Source organism: Pleurodeles waltl, chromosome 7 (genome assembly GCF_031143425.1).
Source record: "Pleurodeles waltl isolate 20211129_DDA chromosome 7, aPleWal1.hap1.20221129, whole genome shotgun sequence".
Taxonomy (NCBI): Eukaryota; Metazoa; Chordata; class Amphibia; order Caudata; family Salamandridae; genus Pleurodeles; species Pleurodeles waltl.
In genome coordinates this window covers 670,230,793-670,250,934 of record NC_090446.1, presented here as the reverse complement: position 1 = coordinate 670,250,934, position 20,142 = coordinate 670,230,793, and the positions used below count along the sequence as shown (strand labels likewise).

Genomic DNA, 20,142 nt, shown 5'->3' with positions numbered 1-20,142 from the left:
CACAGCACTCAAAGTAGGTCCACAGTAGTTATGAATATTCAGCATTGAAAGTTTGTGGACAGCGTGGCAAATCCAATTCTTTTATCGACACGTAAAGGCATCTTTTCTCATAATCAAATGTTGTCACATCAACAGCCAACACGTGTTTCACCACCCTCGTGACTTTTCAAGCTGCAAAGTACATAAAATGCGATAAGTACAAAGTAAATAACAAAAGAAGACAGTCAGGGATAAAAGCAATGTTTGTCGTATTCCAATCAGTGTTTCGATCAATGAAACCATATACCACGAAAGATGTCAGAATCATCAGAAGTGAGTCTTGATCCACGCCTGTGTCAACACGCACAAGTGATGGAGGCAAACATAAGAAAAATAGGTGGGGAAGGAAAGAGTAACCCGAAAATTGTGCTAAAAATAATAATTCCAAAATAAATGCAATCTACCATAGAGTATAGATGTGAGCACCAATGAGGAGAAAAAGATAGAAAGAGGGCCACATAAACAAATCATAACAACCTAAGGTAGTAAGAATGTTCTCATTAAAAGTAGTACTGCTACAAAGAAATTCAAAACGGTCAAACAAACTAAAAAGAAATAAACAAAGTCAATTAGATCAAGACTCACTCCTGATGATGCTGACCTCTTTCGATGTGTATGGTTTTATTGATTCAGACACTGAATTGTGGCAAACATTGCTTTCATCCCTGTCTTTGTTTTCGTGTGTCATGTATTTTGTACTTATTGCATTTTATGTACTTTACAGCCTTGAAAAAGTCAGAAGGGTGACGAAACACGTGTTGGCTGTTGATGTGATAACATGTCATTATGAAAAGAATGGAAGCTTTTACGTGCCAATAAAAGAATTGAATTTGACATGCTGTCCACAAACTTTCAGTTAGGAATATTCATAACTACTGTGGACTCACTTTGAGTGCTACGTTATTTTAATTTTGCATGTTGTTACAGTGTAACTGTTTCAGCTACACTGTTATGCCTTTCGGTAGTAGGCTATGATATATTTATCAGCACCACCCATATTTATCGTTTGCATATTTACTTGCCCACTTATTACTGGATGCCTTTAGGACATGCGATCAGCAATATCACTACTACCCCCCTTGTTTCAAATATATTTTTCAAATATATTCATTTATTTAAGAGTAAGTATACATTTCTGTATTCAGAGTTTCCCAGAAAGCTGGGATGCAGTTGTTTTGAGCTCATCATTTACCACAAGCATCTGTTTAACAATATTTCTCTGTTCCTTGTTGCTAGGTATGCTTATGGATAATTCGAGTGGTTGATGTTAGTACAAAAGGGCTGAGAAATGTTTGTGATGGTGAACGGAAGGAGTGTGGATAAAGAAGATTCCTGTCTGATCCATGGAACCTCAGAATCTGTTGGTTCATTTAGCCAATAGAAGATCTGCACATATTCTAATGGCATCTTGATGACCTAGAATGAAAATGTCACTTACCCAGTGTACATCTGTTCGTGGCATCAGTCGCTGAGATTCACATGTTCTGCAATAGCTCGCCATCTGGTGTTGGGTCGGAGTGTTACAAGTTGTTTTTCTTCGAAGAAGTGTTTTCGAGTCACGGGACCGAGTGACTCCTCCTTCTGTGCTCATTGCGCATGGGCGTCGACTCCATCTTCGATTGTTTTCCCCGCAGAGGGTGAGGTAGGAGTTGTACTATAGTAATAGTGCCCGCGCAATGAAATGTGTAAGTATGTACCTATTAAAGGTTTAAATAATATATATACAAATGTACAAAATTGAAGGTAACTTCTGAACTGCTACAGGCTTCCGGGGAGGTGGGTGGGCACATGTGAATCTCAGCGACTGATGCCACGAACAGATGTACACTGGGTAAGTGACATTTTCAGTTCAATGGCATCTGTCGCTGTAGATACACATGTTCTGCATAGACTAGTAAGCAGTTATTTTCCCATAAGCGGTGGTTTAGCCTGTAGGAGTAGAAGTTGTCTGAAATAGAGTTCTTAATACAGCTTGACCTACTGTAGCTTGTTGTGCGGATAGCACATCTATACAGTAGTGTTTGGTGAATGTGTGAGGCGTAGACCATGTGGCTGCCTTACATATTTCATGCATTGGGATGTTTCCTAAAAAGGCCATTGAAGCACCTTTTTTCCTTGTTGAATGTGCCCTGGGAGTAATGGGCAGTTGTCTTTTTGCTTTAAGGTAGCAGATTTGGATGCATTTAACTATCCATCTGGCTATACCTTGTTTTGATATTGGGTTACCTGCATGAGGTTTTTGGAATGCAATAAATAGCTGTTTAGTCTTTCTGATGTTCTTTGTTCTGTCAATGTAGTACATTAATGCTCTTTTGACATCTAATGTATGTACTGCTCTTTCAGCCACAGAATCTGGCTGTGGGAAAAAAACTGGTAGTTCTACCGTTTGATTTAGATGGAACGGTGAAATAACTTTTGGTAAAAATTTAGGATTAGGTCGCAGGGCGACCTTATTTTTATGTATTTGTATAAAAGGTTCTTGTGTTGTGAACGCTTGAATTTCACTTACTCTTCTTAGAGATGTAATGGCGATGAGAAAGGCAACTTTCCAGGTTAGGAATTGTATTCCGCAAGAGTGCATGGGTTCGAAAGGTGGGCCCATGAGTCTTGTTAGGACCACGTTTAGGTTCCATGAAGGAACAGGTGGTGTTCTTGGTGGTATAATTCTTTTAAGACCTTCTATGAATGCTTTGATGACTGGTATCCTATACAAGGAAGTTGAATAGGTAGTCTGCAGGTATGCAGATATTGCTGCAAGGTGTATTTTAATAGAAGAGAAGGCTAGCTTTGCTTTTTGTAAATGGAGCAAGTAATTTACTATATGTTTTGGAGTTGCGTGTAGTGGTTGTATCTGATTATGATGGCAGTAACAAACAAATCTTTTCCACTTACTTGCGTAGCAGTGTCTAGTGGATGGCCTTCTGGCCTGCTTTATGACTTCCATACACTCTTGGCTAAGTTGTAAGTGTCCGAATTCTAGGATTTCAGGAGCCAGATTGCTAGATTCAGCGATGCTGGATCTGGGTGTCTGATCTGTTGGTTGTGTTGCGTTAACAGATCTGGTTTGTTGGGCAGTTTGATGTGGGGTACTACAGAGAGATCTAGCAGTGTTGTGTACCAGGGTTGTCTTGCCCACGTTGGTGCTATTAAAATGAGTTTGAGTTTGTTTTGACTCAATTTGTTTACTAGATAAGGAAGGAGAGGGAGAGGAGGAAAAGCGTAAGCAAATATTCCTGACCAGTTCATCCATAGGGCATTGCCTTGGGATTGCTTGTGTGGGTATCTGGACGCGAAGTTTGGCATTTTGCGTTCTCTTTTGTTGCAAATAAGTCTATTTGAGGTGTTCCCCAGAGTGTGAAGTAGGTGTTTAGAATTTGTGGGTGGATTTCCCATTCGTGGACTTGTGGTGATCTCGAGAGAGATTGTCTGCCAGTTGATTCTGGATCCCTGGAATAAACTGTGCTATTAGACGAATTTGATGGTGGATTGCCCACTTCCATATGTTTTGAGCTAATAAGCTTAACTGCGTTGAATGTGTTCCTCCTTGTTTGTTTAGATAATACATCGTTGTCATGTTGTCTGTTTTGACAAGGATGTATTTGTGGATTATGATTGGTTGGAAAGCTTTTAGTGCTTGAAAAACTGCTAATAATTCTAGATGATTTATATGCAGTTTTGTTTGATGTATGTTCCATTGTCCTCTTATGTTGTGTTGATTGAGATGTGCTCCCCACCCTGTCATGGAAGCATCTGTTGTTATTACGTACTGTGGCACTGGGTCTTGGAAAGGCCGCCCTTTGTTTAAATTTATACTGTTCCACCATAGAAGCGAGAGGTAAGTTTGGCGGTCTATTAACACCAGATCTAGAAGGTGACCCTGTGCTTGAGACCACTGTGAGGCTAGGCACTGTTGTAAGGGCCTCATGTGCAGTCTTGCGTTTGTGACAATGGCTATGCATGAGGACGTCATGCCTAGGAGCTGTAGTATTGTTCTTGCTTGTATTGTCTGATTTGGAGACATGTGTTGAATGACTCTGTTGAAATTGTGAATTCTTTGTGGAGTTGGCGTTGCTACTCCTTTTGTCGTGTCTATTATGGCTCCTAGATATTGCTGTACTTTGCTTGGCTGAATGTTGGATTTTGCAAAGTTGACGGTGAACCCTAGTTTGTAGAGGGTTTGTATGACTTGATTTGTGTGGTTTGAGCATTGTGTGAGCGAAGTGGTTTTGATTAGCCAGTCGTCTAGATACGGGAATACATGTATTTGCTGCCTTCTGATGTGTGCAGCGACTACTGCTAGGCATTTTGTGAATACTCTTGGAGCGGTTGTTAAACCAAAAGGCAATACTTTGAATTGGTAATGTATTCCTTTGAATACAAACCTTAGATATTTTCTGTGTGATTGATGTATTGGTATATGGAAATATGCGTCTTTGAGGTCTAGGGTTGTCATGTAGTTGTGTTTTTTGAGCAATGGTAACACTTCTTGTAGTGTGACCATGTGAAAGTGGTCTGATTTGATGAATGTGTTTACTACTCTGAGGTCTAGAATTGGTCTCAGTGTTTTGTCCTTTTTTGGTATCAAAAAGTACAGTGAATAAACTCCTGTGTTTATTTGTGTGCTTGGTACTAATTCTATTGCATTTTTTTGCAGTAGTGCTTGAACTTCTATCTCTAGAAGCTGTGAATGGTGTTTTGATAAATTTTGTGATTTTGGTGGTATGTCTGGAGGGAATTGCAGGAATTCTATGCAATAACCATGTTGGATAATTGCTAGGACCCATGTGTCTGTAGTTATTTCCTCCCATGCTTCGTAATATTGACTTATCCTTCCCCCCACTGGTGTTGTGTGGGGGGGGTGAGTGACGTGTGAGTCACTGCTTGTTGGTAGTGGTTTTGGGGCTTTGAAATCTTCCTCTATTCCTAGGGAATTGCCCTCCTCTATACTGGCCCCGAAAGCCTCCCCTGTACTGTCCCTGGTAGGTGGACGGTGCGGACTGTGAGGTACTAGCTTGTGTGGCCTGACCCCGAAACCCTCCTCTAAAAGGTGTTTTGCGGAAGGTGGTATAAGATCCTCTGCTCTGCGGGGAGTAGAGTGCGCCCATGGCCTTGGCAGTCTCAGTGTCCTTTTTGAGCTTTTCTATGGCTGTGTCGACCTCCGGACCGAACAGAAGTTTTTCGTTTACTGGCATGTTAAGTACTGCCTGCTGAATTTCTGGCTTGAATCCAGACGTTCTGAGCCATGCGTGCCTACGGATGGTAACCGACGTATTAATGGTCCTTGCGGCTGTGTCTGCTGCATCCATAGAGGAGCGTATTTGATTGTTGGAAATGTTTTGACCCTCCTCAACAACCTGTTTTGCTCTTTTTTGTAGATCTTTTGGGAGATGTTCAATGAGATGCTGCATCTCATCCCAGTGGGCTCTGTCGTATCGCGCTAGCAGCGCTTGTGAGTTTGCGATGCGCCACTGGTTTGCTGCTTGGACAGCGACCCTCTTCCCGGCTGCATCGAACTTTCTGCTTTCTTTATCTGGGGGAGGTGCATCCCCAGAAGTGTGTGAATTTGCCCGTTTTCTGGCAGCCCCTACCACCACAGAGTCTGGTGGCAGCTGAGAGGTGATGAATACAGGGTCCGTAGGAGGCGCCTTATACTTTTTGTCCACTCTAGGCGTTACTGCCCTACTTTTAACTGATTCCTTGAAGATCTCCTTTGCATGGCGTAGCATGCCTGGGAGCATAGGCAGGCTTTGGTAGGAGCTGTGGGTGGAGGAGAGGGTGTTAAATAAAAAGTCCTCCTCTACTTGTTCAGAGTGTAGTTCCACATTATGGAACTGTGCTGCTCTAGCCACCACTTGTGAATAGGCTGTGCTGTCCTCAGGTGGTGATGGCCTAGTTGGGTATGTGTCTGGGCTGTTATCAGACACTGGTGCATCGTACAAGTCCCACGCGTCTTGATCTTGGTCATCGTGGCTCATGGCGGTGTGAGCTGGCGAATGTGACGGGGTGTAAGTTGGCGAAGCCGGAGTTACAGGTGGAGGCGAGGGAGGAGGTGTTACCTTCTTTGCTGTTTGTTGCTGAGGAGCCTCTAGTGCTATAAACTGAAGTGTTCTCTTTCTTTTGACAGGTGGAAGGGTACTGATCTTCCCTGTCCCCTGCTGAATAAAGATACGCTTTTGCGTGTGATCCACTTCAGTGGATTGCAGTTCCTGTTCGAATCTGTGTTTTTTCATTTGTGAAGACATAGAATGCTCTTCAGTATAGGAGCCTGAAACTGGGTCTGTTGGTGCTTTTTTCGGCTCCGAAAACCCTGTTGTTTTTTTTTTCGGCTCCGAGGTAACCTTCCTCTTCTTTTGTGCCGAAAAATCTTGGCCCCTATGGTCTTCGGCGCCACTGTCTCGGCGTCGATCCGTGTCGACACCGAACTCTCGGTGTCGATGCTTCTCTTTAGCACTCTCTCGGTCCCGAGGAGGCTGCGTGCCGGTGTCTCGACCGGAGTCGGACGATCTTGACACTGAATGGGCCTTTTTCGGTGCCGATTGTTGGTCACCGGTAATTTGGGTTGAGCCATGGCCGGTTGGCAGTGGCGTCCCCTGGGCCTTTTTGCCTTTTTTAAGTTCTGATCTCGACGTCTTACTCACAGTTTTTGTATTGTCGAGTTCGTCGGAGTCTGAATCCTGGATGGAAAAGGATTCCTCCTGTTCCTCTTCTGTCTCGAACTGTCGATGCTCCTTTGGCGTGGACGCCATCTGCAGTCTTCTCGCTCGACGGTCGCGCAGAGTTTTTCGGGACCGGAACGCCCGACAGGCCTCACAGGATTCTTCGCTGTGCTCGGGTGACAGGCACAGGTTACAGACCGAGTGTTGGTCCGTATAAGGATATTTGTTGTGGCATTCAGGGCAGAATCGAAACGGGGTCCGTTCCATCGGCGTTGTTCTCCACGCGGTCGGGCCGACTAGGCCCCGACGGTGTGCCGAAATCTACCCCGAAGGGCACCGAAGCGCTTCGATGTTCAATGCGTCGTCGTGTGTGTTTATCTCGAACCGGATCGCAACGATACCGTCGAAAATCTTCCGTTTTCAGCTATCTTTCCGTTCCGAAACTCGGAGCGACAGGAACACGTCCGAACCCGATGGCGGAAAGAAAACAATCGAAGATGGAGTCGACGCCCATGCGCAATGAGCACAGAAGGAGGAGTCACTCGGTCCCGTGACTCGAAAACACTTCTTCGAAGAAAAACAACTTGTAACACTCCGACCCAACACCAGATGGCGAGCTATTGCAGAACATGTGTATCTACAGCGACAGATGCCATCGAACACTTGGTTTTTGTAGCGTTTTCTATAGATATTCGGTGACTATCGTATTGTGATCTTTAAAGAATGTTGATGGTAGAGGAAATATAGAAATGTGATATTGGGTACATCTGTATCCCGGTGCAGCTTAAAAAGCTGCTTACTTGAGGTGCCCAAACACATTGTTCAAATTATAACTCAAATGTCAGCCTCTGATGCAGGTTTTACACTTACATGCAGGTAGTGTTTAATTTGAGCCGTGGCTGTAGGAGCTGGACACTGGCACTCGTTATTGTGGCCCATTACTTTTATTTCTTAATCTTCAGATTTTGACAAAGAACAAGAAAGGCAGAACAGGAAATAAGAAGGAGGAAGGGCAAGAGAGGAAAGCATTCACAAAGCAAGGAAGCAGGCTCACTAACAACTTGCAACAGAAAGATAAAAAGACAGGAATTGCGGGGTGGTGGAATTCTGGATGTGGGTTCAAGACTAGGCAGCCTTAGTATTTGTCAGTCCAAGCATTCAGCATTTTGACACATTGTAAGCACATACACGTATACATGTATATTATTTTGTTTTTACAAATTAGGCACTGCCAGCAGAGCAAAGGACAAGAGAGATGCAGTCCTTTGATAATATGAGGCGGGTATGTTTGTGGTTGAAACAGCTCAGAAATGGTGACATTTATGTACAGACAGTAATGAAGAGCATGGAATTCCTCCTTATGTAGATAAAAAAAGTCACATTAGTGTGGAGATGCTCCTTAAATGTCATATGTTTTGTATGTTCATTTTAGGAAACGGTTTAAGAAACAGGCTGAGTTTACAGTATAAACGTATTTTTCATTCCTTCAGACACCATCAACACAGTTCCCTTTCATTTTACCTGAATACAACAAAAGACTAAAAATCCTTCAGGTTTTGAGAATTATAAAAAAAAAAAGATGAATACTCGGTTTGTGAAATAAGTATTGTTTGTATGGTTTATTAGAGACTACGCCCATCCTTCTACAGTCTATAATATCAATGACATATGGTCATGCTGCCCAAAAATGAAAACATGCACCTGTGCAACGTCTCAATAGCTTACCTGTAGAAGGTCATCATGCATCCTGTGATTGTCATGTTCATAGGTACCTGAGCAGACATTCGGCCAATGAGGATCATCTTCTCACCAGTGTCCGGGTGAAATGCGGAGTCATAGACATATTTGGCTCGCCATAGTTCATCTTCTGTCAGTCCAGGAGTCACAATCCCTTGCCTTGGGTTAAAGACAAGAAGACTCTTCAATTTGGTAAACAATGATAAATAAGCCTATTTTTTCCAATTACAGACTTTTTTTTATCAATAAGGCAATACATGGGAAAACCAGATTTATTAATAGACATTCTTACATTTGTAAAACTTGGGAATCTTACAAGTTCATAAAGCAGAACTCAGTGGTCAATACAAGTGCAGTGTAAGTCTGGCTCATAGACCACATAATAGTAATGAGCATGGCATACATGAAGACAAAAGAAGATACAATAAAGTAGACTGTGCAATAGTAACAAAACTAAAACTAAGTCCTATGAACACGTTTTATAGAGTAAAGAGGAAGAAAATAATTAGCCATTTCTTCAGAATAAACTATATGGAGCAAAGACACTCGATATACTACACTAGAAACTTCTCTCCTTTCTGAGAGAGAACCTCAGGCTATTTTAATTCAACTATGGAGTTCATATTTGAATGAGACCCGAGCTGTTCTCTCCTTTTGCACCGTCAGTAACTCTACATTGCACATGAACCATAAAAGACGAGGCACTCATATGATTCTTGTCCTGAGGTCTAGGCCTGCTCCTCATGTCTAGATCTAAAGTCTCATCTGTCATCAGCTTCCTTTTCTTCTCGTTCTTCTGGCCTAGAACTAAGGAACAGGAGGAAAACAAAATACATCTGAAAAGGACAAGATTAAAAAGTGGTGTGTTTATTCATATCTAAAATAAACGACGTATCCACAAAATGATAAGAGTAACCCTCCCAAAACAAACAAGGAGACGAGAACATAGGTTGATGGTTAGCAGGGATTGTTAAACTAATGCAGTCTGCATAATTCTGTCAATTCTTGATACGCTGTTCACGCTGTCCTCCGGACTCCAACCTAGTTCCGTCATCAAAAGTCTGCCTTCTGTGCCATATGCTCAACCACTGACAGTGTAAAAAATAAAAACTTGCAGTCTTATAGTCTTCTTCTAGGATGTTAGGGCTAGCTCCAAAAGTTGAAGCAGTATTTGCTGTCTCACAGTTAGTAAGAACCCAAGACTGCTAAAGAGAATAGTAGTGAAAGGGAAAAAATGAGGAATGATGTCCGCCCAAGGATGTTCCAAACCTGAAGAGCAAATATGGTGGCGAAACATGGTAGAGGGGCATCACCTTCTAGCAGGGATTACATATCTTGTAAAAATGAATGTGGCAGACGCACATACCTAAGAGAATCATAAGGTCTGAGCAACATTTATCCACATCTCTATAGGGTGAAAAATATTTAAATGTGTAAGTCTTTTGTATATTAAAAGTTATTAAATGCTGCAATACTTTCTCTTCAAACATTGCTGTTATTTAATATTTTTAGCCTTAATCAACTCGGACCCACGGTTGGAGGGCGAGAGTTGGCAAAACAATTGTAAAAATTACGTGTAACTAGGCAAGTGACATCTTGAACGCCAAGAGAAAGAACTAGCAGGTGAGTGTGGCATGTTCATAGCAAGCGTCACAGGAACAGTTTGTGAAGAACGGGGTGGACATATTATCCAGCTGATCTCCTCCTACCTTACCCAACAGAACACTGCACGCACCATAAGTGGCAACAGGCCTCGCTGCAGACAATGCCGTCTTGCTTATGGAAAGCTAACACCTCTACCGATGCTGTGGTGGAACAAACATGGGCGTTCTCAGAAACAGCAGCCTTATCAATGGATCAAAATCTGTGAGCCATGAAAGGAATGCTCCGGCTTGATGGACAGAAGCAGCTTGAGGGGTGGGGCACGTGTTACACCCACCTACTAAATGTATTTTCTAATAGTGATATACAGGTGCTTTCAGTTAGGTATAGTGACAGTCCGTCGGATTTCACCAGGTACACACACTCTCTCTCTCTCTCTCTCTCTTGAAAGTCCTAAAAAATTATGGTTGTTGTACAAACTATTGTGTTTTCTCTCTTACTGCTCCTAAGCATTCCTCTCCCTTAACCACTGCTCCATATGCCTCTCTCATGCATTTTATACATTATATGCCGGCCTGATTGTTGGAAAATCTGAAGCTCACACCCCACAATATTACCCCGTATTTATTTATTCAATACACGTGCATAGCAGTCCAAGATTTTGACAAAAAGGCAGTTTCCAAGAGGGTTGCGCGAAGGTGTCAATGTGTGGGCGTTATTGTCTGGAAAAGACACTTGAAAAACTGTATTACACTTCTTTTTGAACACACAGTCCAAGAAGCTTTTTCTGAATATGTGTGCTGCATATGCACATAGCATTAAAAATGAAAAACACATCTAGTCGAATTGTTTATTGTTTTCTAAGGAAAAGGATGAAAAAAAGAATGGCAAAAGAAAACATACACAAAGAATAAAGCGTCACCTGATTAAAAAATAAAGCAAGCGATCAAGCTGCCGGATATTATCCTTTCACTGCTCCTTGCAGAGCAGGCAAAAAGTCCCGTCAGCAGAAATGAAGCCTTATGTGGGGATCTAATAATCCATTCTAGGTTGATACACTGTACTTACTTATGAAATCCTACAGAAATGAATTTAGCTCATATGGTAAAAATACTGTTTGTAGGAGTACAGACCATTATTTCCTGTAAGTGAGAGAGGTTTGAAATCTCCTAGAGTCCCACCATAGAGTGTAGTGTAAAAAGTACGCCTATCAGTAACATAAACAAAAGACAAAATTGCCTTGCATAATTGGGTGGTTTCTAACACAAACGCCTGGTCAATCCCACCTGAGTGTGAACTTCGTGCAGCCATGATTCTAAGGTAAATCCGTCTCCAATACGATAGGACCACAGGACTGTGCGAATAAATGAATTCAGTCTGCAACTGGATGTCTACAGCGAGGACATCTTGACGTGGAGATTGAAGCCGCGCTCTATCCAGTATTTTAAAGATCGAATAATGACAGATAGTGAAGTAACAAGTACCTGTAAATAACACTATTGCAATAGAATATTTTAAGTGACAGTGAAACATCTTCAACTCCACGGAATAGTTCAGATATTCGGACTCATTACTGGCCAATTAATCTAGCTGCCCCTCCAATCCACATACAAGTTATTCATAGAAAAAGTTAAACTCACAAGTGTTGCCCCTATCAGCACTGCATGAGGCTCTCTGGGCCAAGCAGCTGTCTCTTGCTTGGTGAAGTATTCTATAACTGCAGACATTCAAAATATTATGTGGGAGGCCAAGTCTACTTTTTGTCAATAAAATACTTATTAAAGGCCACAGAGAACAGAGCTGATGTTCTAGCTGGAGTCAGATTAGGCACAGGGTGACTTCTGGTGGTGCAGGTTGAACAGTGTGCAGTGTTATCCCAAATAAAATAGCCTCTTTAAATGTAGGTATGTTCAAATAGTGGCTCGTATTCTACCATAAATGGCATATATAAGACCTGTACACCTTACATGCTTCAGGTGCAAAAGAGGGTTGAAACATATGAACACAAAAAAGGTTTGTTGGGCGAAGGGTAAATATCAACTAGTGGAAGCATCAGAACCCGATCACATAGGCCCCTACTATTTTAGACAGAGAACTAGAAATACAAGAATGGACAACCTCCACTTATAAGCAGGGAAGGTAAAAATAACGAAAATAATAATAAAAACCTTGCGCTACGAGGATCCTGTTTCCCCTTAATGCTGTCAAAATGCACAAGTTTAATCTTGCGGAAATGGGGTGAGGCATACACTGGAAGGGCTTTGGAAAAATACAGACCCCTAGGAAACCTAATTATTTCAAGTAAAGTCCCCTTCAATCAAGGACATCGGAGGTGTCTATATTTATGATTTAGACATTCGAACACTTCAGTTTGTAGCCACAACAGATACCAAACTGTAGTGCCAGACGTTCTATGGTTGTTAAAGTGGTTCAAGGTCAGATAAGCAAATTAAAATGCCACCCACAGATTTCAGCACTTTGGCTTCTACAAGCCGATGAAGTGGGTGTCTGGAACAGCATGGCAATAAAAAAAAAGGCTCTATGGATACTGCATACAAAACAGGAAACGGGTAGCCCTTCCTAGTGGCCTGTGAGATTGAAATGTAGGGAGATAAGTGATCATTTATGGATATTACTGTTCTCTGCATTACCTATCGAACCTCATTAATCGATGAGGAATGCAAATTGATACCCATCCATTTTTAAACAAATAAACATTCCACACATTTGCATGCCTTCTCGGGTACAAGAGCAATCAACGCCAGTGATTCAGCCAAGGCTACTAGTGTGGTTACAAAGTTGGTGTGGTTAACAGTGCCTCTCATATGATTCAATCCATGTTACAGATGAGAGATGGCGCAGCTTTATCAGCAAATCCACTCAGTTAGCATAGATTTTTGTAACAACCACAAGAAATGTTGGGCGATATAATCCTTGATTAAGAGGTGGCTTACCTTTTCTAAGAAAGACCAGGTGTTCCCAGTATAGAGGTGGTGTTAACCTCTTTAACACTGGCTATTATTTACAGCTGCCACGCTTCTTTGGCAGTAGCTGCCAGGATGGGTCTAATCTTGTCCCAGAACTTGAAAATGGTATATCTAGCAGTTTGTGGTTGTTGAATAGCATAACTGAATGCATTGCTGTGATCTGGGACCATGAGAAGGTAAACTCAACCAAGTTCTCCTTGGTACAGGATCTGGTTGTTGCACTAGATTAAAACGGTGCCTTCCTATTTCTACTAAGTTATGACAATATTTAGTTTCTTTCTTGATTGCAGCAGGCTATTTAGCTATATGGTACCCTAGTACTGAGCATCTCATACTGACTTTACCAGACTAATGTTGAAGGGGAACTTTCCTGAAAGTACATTGGGGTGCGAGAGAGGGATGATTGGAATTTTCTGATCAAGTGTTATTGAGTCCAGGGTTGTGGAATTCCTATCGCCCGGGACATCTTGTTTGGGGTCAAGGGCAACAAGTTTTTATGTTTACTTTGTCCTTGGGACAAGTAGGTCCAACCCTCTGCAGCACAAACCCTTTGGCTGCCTGTTTACAGAGAGTGGAACTCTCTGCAGTTGAGGTAATGTGTTTCCAAAAGATAATGCTGTTCGAACTTGTATTTATGGTTCATTATTTGAAATCCTTCATTATTAGGGTGAGTGCTGTAAATAAATGTTTTAAGGTCACACTTCACTACTGATGTTGGTTCCAATACAAAAAAAAAAACGTGTATACACGTTTGAAAAGTTTAGGCTATGAGGCTAAGTATAATGCTCCCAGAATGCTCTCTGATTAGATGCAAATGAAGTGTCATTTAGTAAAATGTGTTGGTGCATGCTAGTATTTCCCAAAAATATTTCTAATGGAAAATCAGTGTAACCATTTTCAACACGATTATGGCAAGCATGAAAATAAACAAACACTGACAAAGCCAACTGATCTGACATATTTTTATAAGTCTTTTAGTTTCATCAATGCGTGTCTTGTTTTGACATGGCTTTTGTAACACTTTATTGTTGTGGGAGCTATCAGGCCCTCAACACTGTAACAAACACTGGCAAAAAAAAACCCAAAACGTTTTTGAACTCTAAAAGCACACGTTGCCACCAGTGGCATAACAAAGGCCCCGCAGCTGCCCTCCTGGGGGCCCCTTCAGCACAGCACCTGGCCTGAGTGAGTCTGGAGAGGGGGCTCCTCTATGTTCTTTGCAAAGGGGCACCCTCCAGTTTCGTTACGTCAATGATTGCCACTGTAGTTCCTGACACTGAACAAAACTACTTTGTGTGCCGATAAGCTCCTTGTGGAAGACCAGAATCCGATCGCTCACAGTAAAGCCAGCCGAAAGAGAGAGAAATAGAAGTTTAATAAAAACAAAATGTTTTGTTAACACCAGACTTAATTAGGGACCAAGACCCACATGTAGGTAGCTTTTTCCATGTCGCAAACAGCGACTTTCGCTGTTTGCGGCGTGCAAAAAGCACATTGCGATGCACAAACCCAGTTTTGCCATTCGGTAACCTGGTTACCGAAACGCAAAACGGGTTTGCGACTCGCAATTAGGAAGGGGTGTTCCCTTCCTAATTGCGACTCGCAGTGCAATGTAGGATTGTTTTGTGACCGCGAACGCGGGCGCAAACCAATCGCAGTTTTCACCCATTTCAAATGGGTGCTAACACTTTCGCTAAAGGGAAGGGGTCCCCATGCGGAACACTGCCTGCTCTGAAAAAATTAAACTAAAACGTTTCATTTTTCATTTTTGTAATGCATCTCGTTTTCCTTTAAGGAAAACGGGCTGCATTACAAAAAAAACAAAAAAAAACAGCTTTATTAAAAAGCAGTCACAGACATGGTGGTCTGCTGTCTCCAGCAGGCCACCATCCCTGTGAGGGCTGCCATTCGCAAGGGGGTCGCAAATTGCGACCCCACCTCATGATTATTCATGAGGTGGGCATTTGCGAAGCCCTTGCGAATCACAGATGGTGCCATCCTACATTCGGATTTGCGACTCGCAAATTGCGAGTCTCTCTGACTCGTAATTTGCGGGTCGCAAATCTGAACCTACTGGCATGTGGCCCCAAATTCTTAAAGAAAGTCACAAAAGTGCACCCATGTTATATGTCGTACCCCTATAAAATATTTGTGAACTGTATTTTAGCATGGGTAAATACGATGTGTAGATTTGCTCATGTGAAAATCTATTGAGCATTTGCAAGTTCATTTTCCCTCCAGCCACTTTCTTCCCAACCCTGGAAGAAGTTCTAATTCTGCCATTGTCAGGAGTAAATGTCCAACCTTTCTTATTATGGGAAAATATTAGAGAGAAGCTGGTGAAAATCTTTAAAACATGCAGGTTAGTAGGTTTGCAGACTCAAAGGCATTTCAGCCCTGGAACTATTGCTTACTGCTTCCTCCAGCCCCAGTATGCAGATCTGCAGAAAGGTGGAAAAATAAGGAAATTGCTACAGTAGGGATTGAAACTGCAAGTATTCAAGCCCTACAAAGGTAGTAGCCCTGGCATAATCAGAGAGGCTATTATCAGAGCTCTTACATAATGAGATTGCTGCCATAATTTGTCGCCACACTACATGGCACCAAAGGGACAAGTAGATCTTTTTACAGGACAAGTAGATTTGAGAAGCAACCTGTCCCCTGGACAAGTAGATATTTTAATAAATTCCACACGCCTGTACTAACTGCGCTGTTTTTATAGGTTATCTACTATCTAGATGTTTTCCAAATTCATGTTCTTTTTGGGGACGCTGACAGTGACAAATGATTGACAAACTGATTGCTGAACTCTGCTATTAATGTCGACATATTCTTCTTTGTTGGCTGATGCTGAAGCATTAGAACATATGTTTTCTCAAGTTCTGATTAGATTATGTTATTGGTGGTCATTAATGAGTTTACTTCGAGCGGACTGAATAAAGTCTGATCTAACCTGATGACTTAGTATTGTAACCAGTAGGGAAATAAAATTGATAAAACATATAATTGAGTTGTAGTTATTCACGAAATATTGACATATTGTCTCATGCTTAATAATTATTTTAGTGGTTGATTGATTATATTGATAATTGATGTTCTCCGATTACTACATAGCTTGGATACATCATGAGATCCAAAAGGTTCATCGGCCTATACGCGTCCACTTGTAAGTTTACTTACTAAGGACCAGGCGTGCTAGAACGGCCAACCTATTTAAAGAGACAACTGATGGTACACAAGTTTAGCCAGCAGAATCCAATGGTAAAGCTGACTGGGCCATTATCGAAGTGCACAAGAAGCAAGTGCATTTTGAGGCAGGCTACCTCCAAAAGGGTCACGATGAGCTGTGGAGGGAGTAGGATCATTCTGAAGGAAATAATTATCAGCAAGAGAAAATGTTCAAGTTGCTGAAACATATACTGAAAGAAGTCAGAGACATTTAAAGACTCAGTGGCTACTTCATTGACTTTTAAGGTAGACAAATGATGCTAAAGAGGAACAGTAATGAAGCAGGGTAGTGCAACTCAAGTATCAGATACTAAGAATCACTTTAATGTACCCTCACTAAATAAAGAAATGGTGTCGGTCAAGTTCACCCAGAGAATCACCTGCACTAGGACTTGTTGAGGTTCCCAAGCTTAGGGAAGCCTTGCATTTGTCATCGAGAGCTAAAAAAATGCATATGCCTAGAGATCGCAGGTGACTTCAAAATTACATAATTATTCTATATTCTATTTCGCCAGCCAAGACAGACTACATGTCGCCAACGATTTTGTATAATGCTTCCGACTTTATTATAACTGAGCAAATATTGTTAAGGCCAGTAACAGCTAAAATATTTGAAGTGAATAATGAATCTGACTTTCCAGTCTTTTTATATATGGCAATTAAAACTACCAAAAGAAGAAAATAACGTAGACTACGTATCCCTTTATTTTCATCTAAAGTAGCTCAGACACCCTTAATTCAATAAGTGAAAATGAAGGTTTTGGCAAATGGCATATTCACCATTTTTTCAGGTAATATTGTGAATGAACTACAAAAGTCACAAGAAGTAATTTTATGTTGTTCTATAATCTTCTGAACGTAGATGACTCAGTGTGCAATACAGGAGATGTCTCTCATTAGAAAGAAAAATTTCAGCTAAGTGCTACAAATTGGCACCAAATGGATAAGGGAAACCTCAGTGGAAGGATCAGGGCAGCAGGGCTCTCAATTGCAGGAAAATGGGTGGTGAGGGTGAAGGGGGGGAGAGGAGGATCAACTTCATTAACTGTGGGTGCGTAGGCTGAAAGATGGAGTGGGGGCAAAATACATGGGAGAAAGGGAAAAGAAAATTATCAAGGAACTGAAAGTAGCTCAAAAGTCCTAAAAATATGTAACTGAACTGCAATACCAATTTACTTTGGAGTGCGGTCTCTGGAGGTTATGTCATATAATGCAAAAGGCTTCAAGAATGATTCTAGCAGGAAGAACGCATTGATGGCCTGGCTTTAAGTTCATAACCGATATATACATATTTTGCAAGGGAAACACACTATGTCGAGCCTAAAAAGCAAAAAAGATGCCTATATATATATATATTGGAATCCTCTATATATGCACACAGAAGGAAGACAGGTTGGGGTCAACATCTCTTATATGTATGAACTTTTTACAATAATGAACTGTTAAGGCTCCATACAAAATAAAACCCAGCCATCACATAAAATAATCATTACACCAATGAACGTTCAAGTGGTCTTAATGACAGTGAAATTGTTACTTTTTTCAATTGACCTATCAAGAACCATAAAAATCAGATAGCACAAAAACAATAAGATGTAGCCCTAGAATGAAGAAGAATTTGGCTTGGTTGATTCTTGCAGATAGTTTGCTTGTTTTTTTCTGAAAGGTTCAGCTCCTCTACTTATTTAGAACGTATCTAGCACACTTGATAATATGGATAAGTGTAGTGTTGGTAATTCCTAATGCTGCTACAAAAGTAGAGCTACGACTCTGGTTTTGAACATCTTTCCCTTGATGGTGGGGATTTCATAAACGCCTTCTGAAAGAGGAGAAGTATGTGAATGAACCAAAATAATTATTTAGGATAAGCTATGGCTCCACAAATGTGTTAGTGGAATGGTGTACTACACCCAGAGAAAAAAAATTATAATATATCCTATACTATGACAATATTGAAGGCAAAAAAGTCATAGATTACAGATACGATATCTGATATTGCCAAAATAGAGCAAGATGAGGTTACTATAGGCATCTTTCAAGAGCAAAAACAAGCCTTTTTGCAGGACCGCCCCATGTTTTGCTAGATACTGCTGGTTTGTGACTCTAAAGACCGCTGGGCACTGCTGACTAGGGTGCAGTGCATGTGCAATTGGCCGATCCCTGATTACTTAACTTACCTGTAGGCCCTTAGTAAATTGTACAAAGTGTATCCAGGGTGTTGGACCTGACACCCTGAGGGTGGTATTCCCCTAAACTTTTGCTTACCTCCTGCATTTTTGTGACCTTGTTATTGCTAGCTATAGGACTATGGGGGTCATTCCGACCCTGGCGGTAAAAACCGCCAGGGCTGTGACCGACGGAAAGCACCGCCAACAGGCTGGCGGTGCTTTCCTGCCCATTCTGACCGCGGCGGTAAAGCCGCGGTCAGAAAAGGGGATCCGGTGGTTTCCCGCCGGATTACCCCTGGCTGGGCTGAATCTATGGAGATTCTGACCCCCTTCCCGCCATCCTGTTTTTACCGCCAGGAACAGGATGGTGGGAACGGGTGTCGTGGGGCCCCCTAACAGGGCCCCAGCATGATTTTCACTGTCTGCTTAGCAGACAGTGAAAATCGCGACGGTTGCAACTGCACCCGTCGCACCCCTGCAACACCGCCGGCTCCTGTGTTGCAGGGCCTTTCCCGCTGGGCCGGCGGGCGCTCCCTTGGCCGGCGCCCGCCAGCCCAGCGGGAAAGTCGAAATGGCCCCCGCGGTCTTTTGACGGGGGAAGTTTGGCGGGCAGCAACCGACGCCCGCCAAACTTGGAATGACCCCCTATGTCTCCTTTACCACTGCTAACCAGTGCTAAAGTGTTTGTGCTCTCTCCCCTAAACATGAAAATATTGGCTTATCACCAATAGGCATATATTTGTACTGGTAGCCTGCCTAATAAAGAGCACTACATGTACCCAGGGCCTGTAAACTAAATGCTGCTTGTGGGCATGTAGCACTGATTTTGCCCTTCACTTAAGAAGCCCATTAACCATGTCTCAGGCCTGCCATTGCAGAGCATGTGTGTGCAGTTTTACATTGCCCTATCAACTAGGCAAAATAACCCTTTTGCCAGGTTCAAACCTTCCTTTTTTATACATATTAGTTTCCCCTGGTGTAGGCCCTGCACAACCCAGATGGCAGGGTCCAATGTATTTAAGAGGCAGGACATATACATTTAAGTTTTACATGTCCTGGTAGTGAAAAACTCCCAAAGGTGTTTCTCATTACTGGCTCCAACAGGATAACACTAGGATTACCGTATTACATCTTATAAGCGTAATTCACAATGTGGAAGAGATATGCTTTTTGAGTTTGTTGTCTCTGGAATCACAATTTAAAATTACAATTTATGGTGAAGTACGATTTTAAATTGTAATTCTGAAAATGTCACTTTTACAAAGTTGTCATTTTCTCTCTTTTGCCATTTGTTGGCTGCTGCCTGTCTCTGATAACTTGGGTTGAGTGACAGCTGGGCTTTGTGTATTCCCCTAGACAGCCACACAGAATGGGAGCACAGATGTGACTTGATGGGCCATCCTGACAGGACGGGAGGGAGCAGCTGGCCACAGCATCAATAACACCTTCACAGTCTGTGTCTTGTCCCCACAAGAAGGGCTGTGTTATATTATTGTCTGGGCGCGTTAAGGGAGCTTGAGCGTTTACTCGAGTCCCGAACGCACTCGTGCGAGCTGAAAGGGGGCTTTTGAAAGGGAGGAGCGGTTAACGAGGGTGACGGCAACGCTTGAGTGGGTTGATTAAACCACGCTCATCAAAAACAAACCTGGTTTATTCGTAGTTTTTACAACATTCTTTTGGCGACGAGTTTTGGCCCCTACTCATCGACCTGCCGAGCGGCGTTTT

General features: G+C 42.2%; 1 protein-coding gene across 4 annotated transcripts in view; it reads right to left on the bottom strand.

Moving 5' to 3' along the window:
* The window catches only part of LOC138304529 (sideroflexin-1), a 227,778-nt gene that overhangs the window by 89,293 nt on the left and 118,343 nt on the right, over positions 1 to 20,142 (bottom strand). For all 4 annotated transcript variants that reach the window (XM_069244665.1, XM_069244667.1, XM_069244664.1 and 1 more), the window contains one exon: positions 8,421 to 8,591. In XM_069244665.1, the coding sequence (XP_069100766.1) occupies positions 8,421 to 8,591 (171 nt within the window). The remainder of the gene's footprint in view (positions 1 to 8,420; positions 8,592 to 20,142) is intronic.